This window comes from Mauremys reevesii, linkage group 15 (genome assembly GCF_016161935.1).
Source record: "Mauremys reevesii isolate NIE-2019 linkage group 15, ASM1616193v1, whole genome shotgun sequence".
NCBI lineage: Eukaryota > Metazoa > Chordata > Testudines > Geoemydidae > Mauremys > Mauremys reevesii.
The window spans coordinates 22,861,339-22,881,980 of record NC_052637.1 but is presented as its reverse complement, the minus strand read 5'-3'; the positions used below and the strand labels follow the sequence as shown (position 1 = coordinate 22,881,980).

The 20,642-nt window shown below is 48.0% G+C and overlaps 1 protein-coding gene across 6 annotated transcripts in view; it reads right to left on the bottom strand.

Annotated features, from left to right (window-relative positions):
- The window catches only part of NTN1 (netrin 1), a 233,169-nt gene that overhangs the window by 187,614 nt on the left and 24,913 nt on the right, over window positions 1–20,642 (bottom strand). For 4 of the 6 annotated variants that reach the window (XM_039501598.1, XM_039501594.1, XM_039501597.1 and 1 more), the window contains exons 1-2: window positions 17,250–18,146; window positions 15,778–16,820 (exon numbers count right to left, since the gene is read on the bottom strand). In XM_039501598.1, the coding sequence (XP_039357532.1) occupies window positions 15,778–16,795 (1,018 nt within the window). In that variant the 5' untranslated portion in view covers window positions 16,796–16,820; window positions 17,250–18,146. Of the gene's footprint in view, window positions 1–15,777; window positions 16,821–17,249; window positions 18,147–20,642 lie in introns of those variants that run through there. The other 2 variants (XM_039501595.1, XM_039501596.1) reach the window with 2 other exon arrangements.

The window sequence follows — 20,642 nt, the reverse complement described above, 5'->3', positions numbered from 1 at the left end:
TAAATATGCATAAAATTAATCTTAAAATTGATTAATACGCATACCATAAATTCTCTCTGATCTGTCAGTTCTTTGGGGCAGTGAACTTACTCTTTGTTTTAACGAACCAAATAAATATTTGTCATTACTGTAATGATTATTAGTCACAACAGTTTATAAGTGTTTCCTGTCCTGATCTTCGTCTAAGGTGTGGCAGCCTGAGAGGTGTCGGCTTTGGGAGATTGGGTGTATTTTTGTTGGCGTACACTCCACTGAAGGCAGAAATGAGGCTGCATCAGTGATTGCTTCCTAGACAACATCCCAGTACACAATATTGCATGTTGGAGTGTCCCTATGCCCTACGTGGGGCCATTCCACATTTATTTCTGCAATTCAATAGCACCAGAAAGGCTAAGCTGGCCACACATGTTCACAGAAAACTTTACAGACACCGGAGAAGATTTCACACCATTTCAATGGTCCTGATGTAAGGCTTGTGCTTCCCCACTTCAGTAATCAGTGCTGGGTACCAGAACTGGCAAAGAGGGGGCAAGTTCCCAGCTGGGAATTCTTGCTTCCCACACGTGGCCATAAAGAGAAAGTGTTAGTGTCCTTTGGGAAAATAATATACCCAGCAACCTCGGTATCATTGGGAAACCAGTCAAGAGATAAGAGCCTAAACTCCAGATGCTTTTTTCAAAGCGGGATCACTGATAATCACCGAAGATCGGATCTTGCTCAGTCCTCTCACAGGCTGAACTTCCCTGGTAGCCAATGGGAGTTTGTATCAGTAAGGACAGAATAAGGATGTCATGCTTTGGCCCGGAGAGAGGAGGGCAGAGGTTAGCAGTGGACAAGCTAAAGGGAAGGCAAACCTCCAAGGCTGGTTTTGTTTTAGCCTAACTGTGCTGGTTTTGTTTGTGTAAAACCTTTTTGTTGAAAATCAGTTTAATTTTAAGCTTCCCGAGAATAAAAGGCTGTGAGAAAGCTCCCCCAATGCAAGGCTCACTTGTGAGACTACAATTAGCAACTCTAGCAGCTTCTAGGCCCACACTTCTATGCATACTGCTTCCTAACAATACCATCCATACCTCATGGGGCAGAATGAACCTGCCTTAGGCTGTCCCAGGATTTAGGGCCTGATCCTAAGGGGTGTTGAGAACTTGGAAGTTGATCAAAACTATGGATGTTCAGTAATGCTTGGGATCAAACCCTTCTTCTGCAACAAATTCTCCTACATGGACTTGATTCTGAAGTACAATTCCTGTAGGCCATCCCAGCCAGAGGCTTTGCTCTTACTCCATGTAGCTCATTTGACTGCATCACTGACCACACTTGTCATTTTTCTCCTGAAAAAACTCATATTGAACACATAGGTATAGTAATAATAAACAGCAATTTTCACCCACGCTCCACAGCACTGTACAAGAGACGATATTGCATTGCCCTCCCCTCATCACAGATGGGTAAACTGGGGCACAGAAAGGGGGAAGAGGTTGATTTCCAGAGGTGAAGAGCACCCACAATTCCTACAGAGGCAATAAGATCTGTGGGCTTTCATCATCTCTGAAAAGCAGGCCCTATGCAACTAGCCCTGTCTTTGTTTTATGGCATTTGTATATAAATGCTGTCATTTCAAGCACCACACTGATGTGTTGCTCTCAGACAGGATAAGAACGTCTGCAAAGACAGCTTGAAAATCCTGCTTCAAGGGTCTGTGGTTAGTGGAGTGCATGTGTCTCCACTCATCACAGGAAAAAACAGCTGCTTCAAAGCTTCCACCTGCCATCAGCATGTGATAGCCACCACTGAGCAGGATGAATGCCCAGGCTGCAGTACTGCTCCTGACTTCCTGGAGATTTGCATGGCCATTTCTTCACCGATTCTTTCTCATTTCTCCTCCATGGGGTACTGAGCTGAAGAATGAGTGTAGCAGACCCTGCCCCCAACCAAATGATTATCCGTGCGGCTGTTTGATGACAGCATCCAACCCCCTTCATGACAAGCACCAGCTCTGGCTTCTGCTCCAATCCATGTGTATGAAACATTAGCCTCTGTATTAATAATCCCTAGCTTTTATATAGAGAGCTTATATCAGTACATCTCAAAGTGCTTTGCAAAGGAGATTGGTATCATAAGCCCCATTTTACATAGGGGAAACCGAGGCACTGGGAGATGGAGTGACTTGCCTAAGGTCACCCAGCAGGCTAGTGGCACACCTGGCACCCAGAGTCCCACTCCAGTGCTCTAGACACCAGCCCACACTGCCTCTAAGATTGAATGAGGGTAAAACTCAGGTAAAGGTAAGAAAACATGAGGTGAAGGGTAAGGAAATACAACACTTTGGATGTTGGGTCTTTGCCCACTTCGATGTGAGAACATTGTCTACACTAATATAAAAAGACCAAATTCAGGCCCATGTAGAGATGCTGGCACACTTAGATCACAGCACCACAGAATCCAGAGCTATGCAAATCCCCCTCTGATTTGCTTCCCGTGAATTTCAGCATGACATCTTGGAGCCACCTATCTCACTGACTCAGACTCTCTTCACTCTGTGAGCCAGATCTTCAGCTGGGGTCAACTGGTGTAGCTCTACTGAAGGCAAAGGAACTATGCTCAGATACACCAGCTGAGGATCTGGCTCCTTGTCTTCAGTGCTGAGGGAAGCATGGTCTGTCTTCTGCTCGTTCTGGGAGATATGAATAGACCCAGTATTAACTGTAACTATATTAAGGCATGTCAAATGTGCCCAGATACCACCATGATGGGCTCCCTATGTGCATATAGTAAATAAATACAGTTGCAATGGACAGGGGCGGCTCTAGAGCCCAGCGGGGCAAGCACCCGCCTGGGGCGGCCCTTTCCCAGGGGGGCAGCAGGCTGGGCCGGTGGACCTGCCGCAGTCATGCCTGCGGGAGGTCCACCGGAGCCCGGGGACGACCGGACCTGCCGCAGGCATGACTGCGGAGGGTTCGCTGGTCCCGCGGCTCGGCTGGACCTCCCGCAGGCATGACTGCGGCAGCTCAACCGGAGCCGCCGGACCAGCGAACCGCCCGCAGCGGCGGAAGGTCCAGCTGAGCCGCGCGACCAGCGGACCCTCCGAAGTTATGCCCGCGGCAGTTCCGCTGCTCCCGCGGCTCGGGGGCGCCTCCCGGGCATGATTGCTTGGGGCGGCCAAATTTGTAGAGCCGCCCCTGGCAATGGACCTGGTCCCCAGAGCCTCACGAGCCTCGAGTTCAGAAAAAATTAGACACGTTAGTGGCTTCACTGAGACAGAAGAATTTTAACCTGAGCTGTTTGTTCCATTGCTGAACTGTCCTCTGAGTTACTATAAAGTTTAGTCGAATGTTTAGCCTTTATTTTCCCATCCCTGCTTCTTCTCTCCTCATTGATTAATGAGAATATTTTTCATGCAGCAGGTTTTCTATAAATAATCACAAGAATCACGCATTTAAATTGGCAAGTTGATAAATAACTAAATGTGTTATAATCCCCAAAGTACTGTTCCTCGTTGCCAGGCAGGCATCTGCACTCATTTTCCAGGCCAGCATGGGCTGCGGGGTTGGTCCAATGGCCTGTGGAATAGCACCATGGATGCCACAGGCCTCAGCTTCCCACTCCTTGACCCACAGGGGCTGGGAGAGATGGTCTTCTGCTGCTCAACTGCATCCCCTCAGGCTCATTGAAGAGAAATCTTGATGAGAAGAATGCAGTGCTCCATTTGTGCCAGGGCTGAGCCACGGCACCTCTAGGCTTGGCAGTTCACAGCCCTGAGATCTCTGGGCCTGGCAGTTCACAGCCCCAGCACCTCTGGGCTTGCTGCATCTGTTATGAATGCTTGAGGCCTGGCACCTCTTTCATTACATATTAGGCATTGGAATAATGAGGACTGTGACATGAAGCTTTGGGGGCAGGAAGATTGAAGCTGGTTAAAATGAAGGGTACCCCAGGGTTTAATAAAGCACCCGGGGAACTCCTTGGGGAAAAATACAACAGACCTCAAATGCTTGTGTAGAATTACAGCCGCCAGATCCTCAGCGGTGTCAATCAATGGAGCTCTGTTGAAGTCAATGGGGCTAGGCTGAGTGACACGAGCCAAGGATCTGTCTCAGAATAGTTTTTCTACTCGGTTTACCCTGAAAACTTTTTCCCAGCAGCAACAACTGAAATACTAAAGTCCAGCCCCAGGTTCACTGGAGAGGAAGTTGTTCAATGGTAGGATTTTGCATTTACAGTTTTGCCAGAGTTTATCAGTCACCCCTCACCCAGTAAGCCTGAGCTGTAGTTTCCCTTTAACTGAGGAACATGGTTACCAGCGGACTGTTCTCACATCTAACTGTAAGATACAACTCAGGCATGGGAAGGCTACTGTGGCAAACAAGGCTATCTCCGGCCTAATGCAACGAGAGACTTAATGTGCATCTTGTGCCAGCTCCTGTAGCTGAAAAAACAATATGTTTCCCTTTTCACACTGTGATTGCAGTTGTTATTGTTAAACATTTTCTAGACGAACAAAAATATAGAGCCAAAATCTGAGAGCCACAGGGCACCTGCAAGTGCCATTGACGTCAGAGAGATGTGCAGGTGCTTACTTCATCTCACGCCCTGGCCCCATAGATTAAGCCAGTGGTATGGGAACAAATTACAGAGGTCACGTTCAAAGTGCTCGCTCAATACAAAATGCAGTATATATTTATCTAATCATGTTTCCCATATCCAAGGCAACCGTGAGGGAATTTTATTCATGTTAATGGGAGTTTTTAAAGTGTTTTACTGCAGTGCTTATCTCTAGCACTAAAAAATTTAATGAAAAGTTACAGAGCAAACCAGTGGCTCTAATTTACTGATGCTACTAAATCTGTTAAAAGTACAGGCAAGATTCCCTGGCCTCTTTCGAAAGTGTTACCATGGTCTAGCAAATATTTGAGCTCAGAAGCCATTTCACTGGTGGATTCTTTCACTAGCCCCTTCCCGCTATAAAGGACTTGGATGCTTTATAAATAAGAGTTTGGGCTGGCATGCAATTGGTTTGGGTTGGCCAGAAGCAGACAGGAATGGAACTGATCAAATAGTGCAATTTGCAGTGTTGTTGTAGCTGTGTTGGTCCCAGGATATTAGAGAGACTAGGTGGGTGAGGGAATATCTTTTATTGGACCAACTTCTGTTGGTGAAAGAGACAAACTTTTGTGCTACACAGAGCTATTCTTCAGTGCAGCGCAGATGATAACCTGAAGAAACAAGGTTGAGAATTTATTTTTTTCCAGCTAAACAATACCAAAAATGGAAACATTTGAGGCTTTTCAACTGATTTTTTTTTAGTTTTTGGCCAAAGAAATTTTGTTTTTCAGGTTTTCTGATGAAAAATTGAAAATTTTCAAGGAAAGCAGATACTTTCTGTGAAGATTTTCATTTAGTTGAGAACCCAATTCTCTATCAAAGGAGACAAAAATGTTCCAGTGGAAGACGTCTGACCAGTCCAGTAATAACAAAACTGACTTCAGGCTAATTCAGGTTTCAATAAGGGCAGCATGGCTGGGAACCTGGCATTCTGAACACTGCTGCTGTGAGGGATTTCACCCTCTCCACCTACTGAAGAAGATTTCAGAGTGAAGCAGGAAGTATCACTCTATGTCCACTGACTTTTTCACCTTTTGTTCCCAACCTCTGTCTGCCTAAGCCCGGGTTTGTTACCCTTCAATGCATGTTGCAATTCCCGTCTTTGCTCTCTGGATTTTGATCATGAGCCTGCTGCTGAGAGTGGGATGAGGATTGCTGGGAAGTCGGTGGTGGTTGAATAGGTTTATTATGATTGTTATCTATGGGTGATTATTCCAGGCTGTACGGTCTTGGCAGAGCAGTTTGTTTGTTTTGTTGTGTTTGGTAGGGGATTTTATTTAGAACTGGTGTATTCTAATACATACAGTACCTAGGGTGCTCTACAAACTGAAATACATAATCCCACTTTGAAATGCTGGTTTACAGCAGCAAAGAGTCCTGTGGCACCTTATAGACTAACAGACGTTTTGGAGCATTTTGGTTTATAGCAGTTTTACCCTTCCAAAGCACTTGCTTCCTGATAAGTGTAGGGCATTTGTTGGAAAAGATGAACTGGTGTGTAACTCAGAAATCTGAGGTCTAAGATCTGCTCTACACTACAGAGTTAGGTTCATGCAAGGCAGCTTATGTCGGCCTAACTATGGAAGTGTCTACAGCTAAATTTTGTTCCTGCCAATGTAACTGCCACATGACACCAACTTAATAACTCCACCTCCACGAGTGGCACAAAGTCAAGGTCAATGCAGACACTGTGTTGATTATGTCGACTGTTACAGGAGCCATTCCACATTGACCCACCCTGACAGTACAATTGATACAAGTGCTCCTGGTGAGGACGCACACTTCCGACACAAGGAGCAAAGTGAAGACATGCACAAACAATGTAATTACTGCAGTAGCTGTATGCCGACGTATGTTAGGTTGACTTAATTCTGTAGTGTATACATAGCCTAAGAGAAAGTGGTGTTTTCTGAAGAATCTTCCAATAGAATTATTAAAACAAATTTAAGCCCAATACACAGTAGTTTCTGGCATGAACTCCATGAGATTCATCAGAATTACACACTCATTTCCTCTTTCTCACAAGCTAATTTGGAACAAGAAAAGAAGGCGAGTGTCATATTGACTCCTGGAATGGCTGACTGTGCTAGGGCAGAGGTTCTCAAACTGTGGTCCACGGATAGTTCCCTCTAAGGTGTGCACCTGAGCGGCTGCACACGAGAGAATGAAGGGCCACCCACCTAATTAGGTACCTGGACCCTGGAGAAGACACACATGTAAGGTGAGGTGGTGGCCTTGGGGGGAATAAGGGAGTGGTGGGAAGGGGCAGTGGGCCGAGAAGAGGGAGTGGGGGGAATTTGGGACATGCAGGGCTGCGGCAGCCAGAGAAAGAGGCGACTTTCCCCAGCTCCAGGGCTGAGGCTGCTGGGGAGATACAGCCCTTCTTCCCAGCCTCAACTCTGTGATGGTGTGGTGGGGGAGAGACCCCCACTCCTTCCCAGCCCCAGCTCGGGGGCTGCCGTGGTAAGGGAGAGAGGGAGAGCTGCCGTGGCAGGGGAGAGAGGGCACATCCATTGCATTAGAAAGGCGAGACTACTGATATGTTCTTATGATATTAAAATATGAGTTGTGTGCTTTTATTTGTAGAACAAAAAAATGTTAATTATTATTATGGGTTTTTTTATATACTGCTTTTATCCAAAGCGTTTTACAATAGCTAGCTAATGGTACAAACAACATTTGGAAATATCATTAAATGGACTGCCAAGACCCTCACCAATTTTCAAGTAGTCCGCAAAAAAAAAAGTTTGAAAACCACTGTGCTAGGGAATTTCCAGGAAGTATTACCAGTTCAAATGTATTGGGCCCTCTTACTCAGGCAAACGGATCTTACTCACACACGTAATCTCACTGCAGTCAATGGAACTACTCCTGTAAGTAAGGACTTGTGCGAGTTGTAAGATTGGGCTATATTTTAAGTGTTGTCTATAGTGGTGAAGCATATAATTGGATTCAGGATTGAATCAAGGGCTTCCTGTCATCTTGTCTGTGTGTCATCCTAAGCAATGTTGTTGTGGCCGTGTCAGTCCCAGGATATTAGAGAGACAAGATGGGGGACATAATATCTTTTATTGGACCAGTTTCTGTTGGTGAGAGAGACAAACTTTAGAGCTTACACAGAGCTCTTCTACATGTCTGGGAAACTTAGGGCTTGTCTACACTATGGCACTGTGATGCTTCAATGTGGACACTACTTACACCAACACAGAATGGAGATGGATTCTCCCATCAGTGTAGGTATTTCACCTCCCCAAGAAGCTCTACATGGTCAGTATAATTACATTGCTCAGGGGTGTGGCTTTTCACACCCTTGAATGACGTAGTTATGCCACTATAGGTCTGTAGTGTAGACCTGCCCTAATTTTCCAGTGTAGACGGGGCTTAAGTGTAGACAAGCACTTACTCAGAGTGTCACAGTTAAATACAAGATGGAACAGATTGTTTAGCATAAGCAGTTATCCCATATTTCAAGGAACCATTCAAGGTAAAGTGGCCCATTATCGCCTCTCCAGGACACTGGATTTATGGCTTATTATAACAATCTATAACCCTCTAACAAAATCCCCAGCTCCTTCTGACTGAAGGGATGTTAATGGGCCACTTCACCTTGAAAGGTCCCTTGAAATATGTGTTAACTACTTATGCTAAACAATCTGTTCCACCTTGTAGTTGGCTGTGACACTCTGAGCAAGGCTATGTCTACACTGCATTTTGTGGTTAAAACTTTTGTTGTGCAGGGGTGTGAAAAAACACCCCCTTTGAAGGACAAAAATTTTAACCATGAAAAGCACCGGGGTGGACAGCACTTCATCGGCGGGAGCAGTGCTTCCATTGATGAAGCTACTGCCCCGCGTTGGGGGTGGTTTTATTGTGTCCTCAGGAGAGCTCTCTCCTGGCGACAAAGAGCGGCTATACTGTGTACCTTACAACAGCGTGGCTGTAGCAGCACAGTCGCACTGTTTTAAGGTGTGCAGTGTAGACGTAGCCTATGTTTCCCAGACTTGACAAAGAACTCTGTGTAGCTCCAAAGCTTGTCTCTCTCACCAACAGGAGTTGGTCCGGTAGAAGATATTACCTCTCCCACCCTGTCTCTCATCTTGAGCAAGTCATTCTACCTTACATTGGTGTGATCTTAGTTAGGAGTGAAATTTACGCTAGGGAGCAGAAAGAACAGGAGTACTTGTGGCACCTTTGAGACTAACAAATTTATTTGAGCATAAGCTTTCGTGGGCTACAGCTCACTTCATGAGATGCATAGGGAGCAGATTATTCTGTAATTATCTTCTATGGGGTTTCTTGCACCTTACTCTGAAGCATTTAATACTGGCCATTTTCAGAGATAAGACATTGGCCTAGATGAACCAATGCTCTGATACGGCAATTCCTATGTTCCTAACAAATGTTTGTAAAAATGCATTGAGAATCTTTGATTAAAGAGCTGTATTCATGGAAAGTGGTTAGTTCTGGGGATGTTTCTTATGGGTAAGAAAGCTATTTGGGATTCATGTAACTATAAATTAGACCCATAGAGCAATGTAATGTGTTGATTGTATATTGTACAACAGACATAGAAAGAAATTATCATGATGACAGGGAAGAAAATCAAATCAAGTGGACTTTTTGAAGTGTAAACATATAAGACTATTAAGGATGTGATCTTGAGTTAATCCCAAGACATACATTCACTTAATAAAAAACATAGCTCGTCTTAAGGGGGAAAAAATAGATACCAGCTGTGGTGAGAAAGGCTGGCATTCTCCAAGAAGGAGAGACGATTTTCACTGCCTTTCGAACAGCCACACTGGGAATACACATTTTAAAGAGCCTTCTTCTGTGTCTTCTTTTACCTTCGGCCTTAGGCCGGAGAGAAGTTTGGGTGATTGCTTTTAAGAAGTAAAATACTCAGGGAGACCAAAGGAAAGAAACTGGCTTATTGAAATGGCAGCTCTGGCATGACAAAGGCAGAGCAGCATGGTGGAAAGGGGCTCTCTTTAGCTTGTGGCAAGCCTGGTATATTGTTCATGTGAATAGCTGGATCCTGGTCATTAGGTGTTAATGGGAATCCCAGCAGTGGCTCTGCTCCAGATGTTATAGGCTAACTGAGATAAATGACAGCTCTATACTGTTTACACATTTAAACAGCACTTACTAGCTTCACACTAGGGACTTGGAGATGCTATTTCCCATGGAGACCCACTGGCTAATCATGTTGCACCTGTTAACTCCTTCATTGCTGCAAGTCTTTAATCTACCCGGTTATTTTGATGCTGGTCATTCATTACTCTTGTTAAAAATGAAAGTTATTCAGAACTCCATAGTGTTTGGGGTTTCACACCATGCACAGAGCACAAAACCAAAGAAATCTAATCTTAAAATAAGAGGAGGAACTAGACCTGCCTCCCTGTAGCCCTCAGATTTTCAAGGCCAAAAGAGTCCAACCTCCTGTATAACACAGGCCAGAGAAATTCCACAAAATAATCCCTAGAGCAAATCCGTTAGAAAAAAATCCCCAACTGTCAGTGATGAAGACTCCACTACAACCATTGGTAAATTGTTCCAATGGTTAATTACACTCAGCGTTAAATATTTACACCTTATGTCCAGCCTGAATTGTCTAGCTTCAGCTTCCAGCCACTGGCTCACATTAGACCTTTCTCTGCTAGACTGAAGATCCCATTATTAAATATTTGTTCCCTATGTAGATACTTATAGACTGCAATCAAGTCACCCCTTGGCTGTCTCTTTAAGTGACACAGATTGAGCTCCTTGAGTCTATCACTTTAAGGCATGTTTTCTAATCCTTTAATCATTCGCATAGCTCTTTTCTGAACTCTCCCCAATTTATCAGCATCCTCCTTAAATTGTGGGCACCAGAACTTGACACAGTATTCCAACAGTGGTCACATCAGTGCCAAATATAGAGATAAAATAATCTCTCCCATTTGAGATTCCCCTCTTCATGCATCCCAGGATCGCACTATTTCTTTGGGCCACAATATCATATTGGGAGCTCATGCTCAGCTGATTATCCACCATGATCCCCAAATCTTTTTCACAATCCCTGCTTCCCAGGATAGAATCCCCCATCCTGTAAGTATGCCTGACATCCTTTGTTCATAGTGGTATACATTTATATTTAGCCATATTAAAATGCATATTGTTTGCTTGCGCCCAGTTTACTAAGCAATCCAGATTGCTCTGAATCAGTGACATGCCTTCATCATTATTTACCACGCCCACAGTTTGTGTGTCATCTGTAAACTTTATCAGTGATGATTTAATGTTTTCTTCCAGCTCTTTGATAAAAATGTCAAATGGTGTAAAGCCAAGAACTGATCTCTGTGGGACCTACTGGAAACACACTCGCTCAATGACAATTCCCCATTTACAATTACATTTTGAGACCTATCAGTTAGCCAGTTTTTAATCCACATAATGTCTATTGTATTAATTTTATATCATTCTAGTTTTTTAAAGACATAGGGCTAGATTTGCCAGCATGCTCTGGCTGCTATGTGCTGTGCCAGTGACAGAAAACAGCCATCAACCCAGTTTAACTGGTCAGAAAAGAGGTTAGGTGTTGCGACAGTGGGACAAAGCAGTGAGAGTATAGGTGAATCTGGGCTCCGCTCCCTTTGGCCACTTCTATACCCTGGCAATTCCATGGACTTCACTGGAGCTACTCAAGATTTACACTGATGTGAGTGGGATCAGAATCAGGCCCTCAGGGATTGGTTTTACCACCTCCTTTGAAGACTTGGGATTTGGTGTCCTCCAACAGGTTAATGCCAATAAGCCACTTTTTACACACTTTTTACCAGAAATTGTAAGCATAAAAACCAAGGATTTTGCGTAATGAGCAGGCTCAGGGTAAAGAGACAAACCTTTCCCTTTGTAGTCATTCCTCTCCTGTGTATTTAATCTTCCTAGTACTCCTGTGACCCAGGATTCCATTAACTTCCACAGTGAGAATGAAACACTAATATTATTCTGCATCAAAGCTATCCCAATGTACTCTATAGAATTATCTTCGGCAGCAAAGTATTTGAGTCCTGCAGCTGAGAGAACAGTCAAATAAAGAACACACTCACGCAGCTCTGTTTGTGTCATTATTACCACTGTATCACAGGTACACACTACCAACAGACAAACTGAACTACAGGGCACTAAGAAGCTCATTTCCCACATCCATCTTTGGTGTGGGGTTTAAATTACAGCTGTGTTATGCAAATCTGTGATTTCGGTTGCAGAACTAGTTTTCATAAACTATAGCCCAGCCGCAGACTTGGGAAGATCTTGGAGCATTTGTCTTGTGTGATTTATTTTTAATAATTATTTTCAGCAAAAAAACCAATGCTGAAGTGGCACATAGGAAGTTCTAAATTTCATAGGAAGGTTATTAAAACCCCAGTCACTCATTTGTGAAATATATCTTGTCTTCAGTCTGCGAAAACCAACGGAGCCTAAAAATTCACAGAGATCATCAATACCCCTTCCACAAGCCTCAACTCATCCGGAATAGAATATCCATTAAAAAAAAGGATCAGTACCACCACTCTTTCAGATCACACACACATGTGTATAGACTACCTATACCTACATACACACATTGGACTAGATCCTCAGACGGTGTAAATTGGCACAGTTCAATGGACTTTAACAGAACTCTGCTGAGTTACTCCAGTCGAAGATCTAATGCATGGTTGAATGAAAGATTTCCTGTATTCTGCTGAGTGTCACCAACCCTGAAATATTATATTTTTCTCTTTCATGCTGTTTAGGATTATTTCTGGAAGAAATTTCAAGTTTCACTAAAGAGAATAATCTAGCTTTCCTACATCCATGAGTAATTTTTTTATTGTATACACACATACATTGGTAACTGCTCCACAATTAAGACTACGTTGTGATTTCCATTTAAAACTGGACTAAACTCTTCTTTTTCTATCTATCTATCTATCTATCTATCTATCTATCTATCTATCTATCTATCTATCTATCTATCTATCTGAAAAGAGACAACGTGTGTATGTTGGCAGAGTAGAATTCTACTAAAATGTAGAATTTACATGTATATGGAGCTAAGGTTTAGTAAAGGGTTTGCAAAGCACATACGTCTGCATTTTGTATTAATCTTGAAGTATTTTAGCTGTATTAATTTTCTAAAGGAAGAAGCCTTAGTTAGCCAAATAGCCCTGTGCATTGCCAGTATTTTTCTTTGTTATTATTCTTGGTGTTCAAGAGGAAGACACAGAAATTAAATACTCTTCAAAGTCACATCTGATTATGATTTAAGCAAAGGAAAAACAAACTGTTCGGAGATGCTGCACAATGTTATTCTTATCGCTGGAGCGGAATATTTTGGATAACAGAGCAAGTGATATATACTTTCTTTGTAAATAATGTGATTAAATATTCACAAATGATAGAGGCACTCAGAAAAAGTTTCCCTCCAAGGGCTAGATTCTGTTTCCGGTGGTGTAACCCCAGAGGAATGCCATCAATGTCAATGGAGTCACAGTGGTGGAAAACCGGTGTAAGGAGGATCAGAGACTTATGTATCATCAATGGCTAGAATTTGCCGCATAAATAAATAATACAGCATTAAGGCACTTTTAATTAAAGAGGTCCTCAGCTAGTGTAAATCAGCATAGCTCCACTACCTTCAGCAGAGATACTCTGATTTACACCAGTTGAGAATCTACTCAAGATATGCAAGTGCTAAAAAACATGTGATGCTGCTGAAGCATTTTATAAGTGAGTATTGTTATATGTTAACTAGTCTTGGAATGTGGCTTAGATGACAAGTAAAAATGAGTTATAGCTGAGTCTCAGTTTAATCTCTGGTGGGCAAGTTTTCATACCGCAGCATTACCAGTGTGTGACATGACTTTAAGTCTCTGGCTAGAAGACCCCAAGGATGGTAGAACTGGCTGGGGATTTTTCATAGGAAAATGCTGATTCATCACTACTGAAACTTTTCATGGAAATGTACGAGAGAGAGAGATCCACCACAGAAAAGCCATGGCCCAGGCGCTAGGGCTCTCACTTGGGTCTCTCACATTTTAGGTGAGTGTCCAAACCACGGGGCTATTTTGGAGTGGGTCTCACTCACTCTTGCTCTCTCTCTGATTTTTAGCACAAATATTTTGAAAGGACTAGTTTTTGCTCCAGTGCAGAACAAAAACAAATGCTGAAACCACACTTTTTTTTCTTTCTTGCCAGCCCTGTAGAATAGGGTTGCTACAGGTCAACTTTAAGATGTATTAATAGGATGTGGAGTATGGGAGCATGACTGGAGGGGGGGGTTGTAGGTTAGATTAGAAGTTTACTGACAATGCTGGGAGTGAGGGGCAAAAGTGAAAATTCCTGCAGGTTAGAATGTAGGTGAATGGGCGAAGCTGGGGGAAGGTGCCCTCGGGACAAGAATGGGAGGGGGCTTGCTGCTGGACGGGATTAAGGTGCATTGGCAGAGATGTGGGGGACTCAGGACAAGGGAGTGCTGCAGATCAGCATTGCCAGAGCTGGAGGCAGGAGCCTCAGGATCAGACTATAAGGAGGTGCTGGAGATCAGGAATAAGGTGCATGCCCAAATTGTGCGGGAGCCCAAGAATGGGGCAGTAGGGCATGCTACAGGCCAGGAGAGAGGTACTCCAGCAAGAGCTGCGCAAGTCATGGGCTAGGAGAGGAGGGGTTCCTCTGAGTGGTGTTTGATGAGCTATCTGTGCCCATCTTATATTTGCCAATTTCTCTCTCACTCGTCTTCTTGAATGTCAAAATCACCATTTAAAGGGAAAGGGAAAGCTGGGATGGGTGAAGCCTTCCTAACTGCTCCAGGAATATCTGTGCCTTGTCTGAGAACATGCAGCTACACACCACCAACCACACAGCATCCTCCTGCCTGTCATTTTCAGGAACGACCCACGCCGGAATATTGCAGCACTGCCTGTAAATACGCTAAGAATCGTTCTTGAATGATAACCTAGATTATTGGAATTGTTTACAGCCAAGAGGGACTATATTTCTTGACTCAGACCTGGTGAAATAAATCATCCCCCAAGCACACTGCTGTTTCTCATTTCAGCCTTGGTCCTCATTCAAGTCCCTCATTAGAGACCCACAGTATTATTGGCTTGGCCAGTGTTTCTGCCTGAGACAGAAATGACACAAACACATCAACTCCACACAAACCCTCCTTTGCTCTCTCCTATTCATGGATCAATTGAAGGCACTTCACAGGGCTGGGACAACATCTTCAGAGGGAGGTGCTGCTTTAATTGATTTCATATAAAGTCAGCTGGAGAAAACACCACCTACTGTGTTCTCAGAAGGCGACTCATTGCCAGAGCTCTGTCAGTTCTCTGGAGCTATAAAGCCACTGAAACGTTTCTGATGCACAGCTTTATGAGCTGGAGGCTTCTGAGCGAGGCTGTAACAGTCTGCCTTAAAAGCCGCCTGGATGGCCCATAACTGAGGAATTATTTACATTTAGGCAGGACTAGAAAGTGACCCTGCCCTTCTGGAGCTGTCATTAGCTAAATATTTACTAACAAGCCTAACCTCGCGCACGTCTGAATGCAATTCATTTCAGTCAGGCTTGTCCGTGTATAGTCTGAACTAACCGATGCAATTGCTCCCAAGGCTCGAACTCCTCTGCACCACAATTTATGGCGAGGCACCTGTGTAGCGTGGGTTGGGGCCTTAATCTGTGCCCGGGAGATGTGTCATAACCCAGAGCTCATGAGACATGACCTGTCCCGGCTGCACGGGTTACGTGATCGCGGTGAGACGGGACAAGGCGCCTTTCTGCCTGGGCTTTCCCCAGCCATCTCTGACCCAACCGCGTCAGCGTGCGGGGCACTAAACCCGACTCCGCCGGAGCATTCCAGCCACCTAACACCTGCGCTAGCAGCTTGGGGGGCCGACGCGGAGCCCTCTGATCTGCCTTCCTGCCTCCCCGAGCCCCCCGGGCACCGATCAGGGGAAAGGGGGGATCAACGTTACCCAGGGGGGGGCTTGGCCAGGGTCGGCGCAGCGTCTCCTCCTAGATCTCAGGGCTGGAGGGAAGGCTCCACGCGAGGCTCCCCTAGGCCACGCGTCCCGCGCTCCCCGGGGTCCCTTCGGCCAGGCACACGCGCCTCCCCACGCACCCGGGCCCCGGCCGGGGGCCTGACTTACCCACGCACTCGTTGGCCTCGCGGGCCGTGGCCCGCTGCCAGGGCCGGTCGTAGTGGAAGGGCTTGCAGCGGTCGCACTCGGGCCCCGCCGTGTTGTGCTTGCAGTCGCAGACCAGGTTGTCGTCGCGGTCGCGGACGCAGCGCGACGCGTGGCCGTTGCACTTGCAGCGGCCGCCCACCTGCAGGTCGGAGACGGCGTAGAAGTAGGAGTCGCGGGCCAGCTCGGAGTCGTCCTCGTTCTCGTCGCCGAAGGTGTGGAGGCGGCTGAAGGCCACCTTGATGTCGGTGGCCGTGACCCAGTCCTGCAGCACGGGCGAGTTGTCGAAGTCGTGGGCCGAGGGGCGGCCGTCCAGGGTGCTGAAGGCGATGAGGCCGCCGGCCAGCGGCCGCATGTCGGTGTGGGAGTCGGTGCAGATGGCCTCCTGCTCGTTCTGCTTGGTGATGGCGGCGCGGCTGGGCTTGGCGTACATCTTGCGGCACTGGGCCGAGTAGAACTGGAAGGGCACCCAGCTGCGGCCGTAGTCCATGGACTTGTAGATGGCCATGGACTCGGGGCGCGGCGAGCAGAACTGCAGGCTCACGTAGGTCACCTCGAACTTCTTGCCCAGCGAGAGGGTGAGCGTGACGTTGTGCGGGTGCTGCACGAAGTTCTCCGACTGCCAGCACGTCAGGTTGTGCGGGTTGTTGAGGTCGGTGAGGAAGGCGGGCGGGTGGGCCCGCCGCGGCTCCGAGGCGTTGCAGAGGTGGCAGCTCCGCACGCGCTCCTCGCCCTTCTCGCTCACCACGCAGTAGCGGGCCGGCGGCCGGCCGCAGGTGCTGGACACCTTCACCTCCTTGCCGAAGGCGGAGTTGACGAAGTCCGGGATGCACCGCCGCGGGTGGCCGTTCTCGTCGTAGCACGGGTCCGGCTGCGCCGTCTGCACCGCGAACATGCTCATGCCGTAGCCGCCGCGCGCGCCGCCCGCCAGGCACCACAGCGACACCAGCGTGACCAGAACCCGCCAGCACTTCCCGGGCATCCTGCGGGCGCCTCCTCCGGGGAGCCTGGGGGCAAACACAGAGAGAGAGAAGCGGGGAGGTGAAGCCGCCGTCACAAACCCAATTGCTCCGCTACGCGGGCCGGGGAGGGGAGGCTGCAGCCCGGCAGATGGGGCGCGGAGCGCAGCCCGGCCCGCTCTGCAGGGGACCGGCTCTGCAAGCCGGGCGCTTCCCATCCAGCGGGATCGCTGCCCAGGCAGCGCACGGGAAGCGCCCTCCGTGCCAGGGCACTGCCCAGGAAAGCCAGACTGCAGCCCGGCGGGAAGCTGGCGGCTTGGAAGGAGAACTTTGCGCCTGGAGGCAGAGAAACCCTGGCTGGACCAGAAGCGCAAAGCGACCCTGGCCTCCTCTCCCAAACTAACCCCCGCCGCTAAGGCTGGTGGCTTTAACCCCCCTGCAGCTGGAGCCGTCGCAGACCAACAGGTGGGACGCTACCTTCTTCGCTCGCTTGGTTTTCCTCCTGAGGCGCAAGAGTAAAGTTTCTGGAGCTCCCGGGGAAGGTGGCACAGCCCGTCTTCAAGCTCAGCCGAGCGCTCCTGGCTTGCGGAGTGGAAGCGCTGGATGCTAAACGGTGTGTGGTTCAAAGAGCCCAGAGCATTCCCATCCTCAGAGCAAAAAGAAAAAAAACCCACCCCAAACACCCTAGTGGCGGGGCTCTGTCCTTCCCTGCCTCCCTCTCCGCGCCTTGCAGAGAGCCTGAATGACGTTCCCAGCTTCTGCTGAGTTTGAGGTCATCTTAAAGGAGTGACATTCCGCTCGCACAAGGAACAGAACAACGACATCCACTGGTAGTTTATCAATAGGAGGGGGGGTGGGGGGAACCCAGGCAAAGCATCTAATTCAGAGAGATGGGAGAGGAGCGCGTGGGGGAGGCGGGGGGGGGGACGGAGCAGACGGAAGGAATCGGTGCGAGCAGACTCCTCACATCGGCTGTTTGAAAGCAAAGTTTTACAGCGGAGCAAAGACGAACTTTAGGCAAAGGAAGAGAGGAGCCGAGGCAGGGGGAGGGGTTTGATGTTCCCACCCACTGCAATGGCAGCAGGATCGGGCCCTGCTCTCTTCCTTTGACAGTGGCAAGGACCTTCCTCGTGCTCTCCCTTGTGGAAGTGCTGGTGTGTTTGGGGGTGTCCTCGGGCACAAACTCTGCTCTCGGTTACTCTGTCGGCTCCGCAGGGGGTTGTACTGGGGGTCCTGAGGGGATCTGGCCGTAACTATAAGGACTCGTTAGGTCCTTCTTGTTATTTACCTCTCTGCACTCTGTCCGCAGGGCGAAGGGTTTGTGTCACGCCAGGCACGGGGTGTAAACAAAAAGTCAGAGCAGAGCTTTCTGCAAGTCTGTTCGGGAAGCCATTGGGAAGCAGCAGCTGCGCCTGTTCAGAGGGAGCCGGGGAAATAATATGCAAATAAACAAGCAAGTGCTGGGAGGGGGGCTGTGCTGGTGTCTGAGGTTGAGAAAAGCCTTGGCACGCTGCTGAGTCCGTGGAAAGAGGAGTCTAGAGAAAGCTAGAGCGGAATCGGTCCCTATCGGCTTCAGTGAACACAGGATCGGGCCCTTTCCACCCAGGGTTCAGTCCGGCTCTTCGGGCTCAGGCAGAACTTCCATCAGCTGCTCTGACCTCTCTCCCTGGGCGTTTTGCCCCAGGAAGGAGTGCAGGATCGGGCCCTTCCCAGACAGCTGTGCCCTCAAGGACAAATCTTATGCAAGGGCCTGCGGGGGCACTCGGTGATTGTACTGGGCGAGCCGGCAAGAATTGGTCACTTTTAAGGTAGAGAACAGAGGCAAATCTGCCCTGCTGGGGGTAGTCAGAGAGTCTGGGAGATGACAGGGATCCTAAGATAGGATCCACCCAGGTTTATAGCGCTGGAAATATCCGCAGGCACTAGCAGAGCACCGGAGCCCCTCTGAGGCCTGGGCAGTAGGGGCTGGGCAGCCTCACTGGATCCCGTCTCAGGTATATTCTCCGGGAACCCATGGTCCGGTGAAATAAAAAACACCTGCTAGGAAATTGTATGGGGAGGGGGACGACTTTTTAAACTGCGTAAAAGAAGTTCCCAGCGCCTGTTGGGGGGTTGGGTCCTGGCAGGACAGGGCCTCTCGGCCTCCTACCGGGAAGATGCCAGAGAGGGGCGCAGATTTCAACCCGGAGGCTGCTTTCCTGCTGATCACTTTATCCTCACCACCACCACCCCCAGAACCAGAGAGCTGCTTTTACACACACACACACCCTCGCTCGCTCTCTCTCTGTACCCAGGCGCGCTGTATAGAGTTCAGCCTATTTGTGCCATTAGTTAGGGCACTTTCCATGGTGGAGGTCACTTCGCTGAAGGTGCCCAGGATTCGCTTACGAGTTGACCAGGGCCGCTCCAGTTATGAGGGCCCCTGCAGACTGACTCTTCCCCAAGAAGCCCCTTTTAAGCCAGTTGTGGACGCGCGGACAATGGGCGCTTACTGTATTGGTAGCGCAACGCCTGCTCCTGCACCCCTAGCTCACCCCCAAACTCCTCTGGGCTCCAATTCCCCCTGCGCCGGGTGTTTTGGCCAATTGTCACCTCGCTTCAGAGCGGCTACGAGCGCTAACGATGCTGCATTAGCAATTGCAAGGGCTCCCGTCCGGCAAGGGAGGGAAAAGGTCCGAATCAACCACTTGTTTGCACCCCGGGGGTGAATCACAGCGTGTTTGGCCTTCAGGGAGACACCTGGAAATGCTGCTTGGGACGATCATTTCCACCGACAAGTCACGCCCTGCGGGGCGCGTGGAATGAGCTCCCTGCTCAGCCCTGCCTTCCCGACGGTCTGTAAAACAGAGCCGAGCTCCGCCGTCACCCCGTAGCCCTTTCTTCCAGCTGGGGCTGCATCTCATGCTCGCTCTCAAGTGTGCAAATGAAAGGAAGCCCCCAGACTCCGCATCTGATTCCTTATCACCTGTGCTCCGGCTTTGGTAGTTCCTCGCTAATTAAACACACTGGATTATGTTACAATGTGGATTGCAGGACAGCGGTGTCCGTATAATTAATAAATTATCATTACTAACTAACAAATAATCATAGTTCATCGTTTCATCCTGAAAGAGGGAAACATCTATATTCTGAATGAACCTTCGAACGTGTTGTTAATAATATTGATATGGTGTGTGTATTGTGAACAGTGTTTCACTCTTTCTTACTGAAACTCCCGGCTCTTAGGACACTGATTACAGGTAAAGAAAAAGCCACCAATAACTTAAGAACAAAGAGAAGAATGAATCAAAATGGGATCAAGGGACAGGCCCGGGTGACTTTCTATGGAATACCAAGATTTTGGCTGTGATCCTCCCATCCAGGATCACAGAAGATAACTTGGGGGGAGGAGGGGGAGAGGAGGTGCTGGACTGTCTGGGTTGTCGCTAAACAGTGCACACTAGATAGTCTCTGTCCTCAGCTCACAGCGCGGGACCTGGGCAGGGAGAAGTTATTTTGTCGGTTAAAAGCGTGGCGGCCTCTTTAAAATCTTTCAAGTCAAACTCTCTACAAGGCACGCGTGTGTCATTTTCATGGCGGTTGTTCTCGTGGGCTGAATTCCCTCCGGTCTTAGTTCCACTTGGGGTCACATCAGAAGACGAATTCGCACCCCCACCCCCAGGTTTCTCTGCCAGGCGGATCTACTAGCTCCGGAAAGACAAGGGTCCTGTTCAAAGTTGGCGTGGGCTGAGCTGTTCTCGCGTGTTCCCTGCGGCTCTCGCTAGTTCATACACACTAGTTGCGTCTGAGTCCATGGGGGTGTTGACCCTTAACGCCTTGTCCCTCGCTCTAAACCCAAGATGTCATTCCCGTGTGCGTGGGAACAAGCCC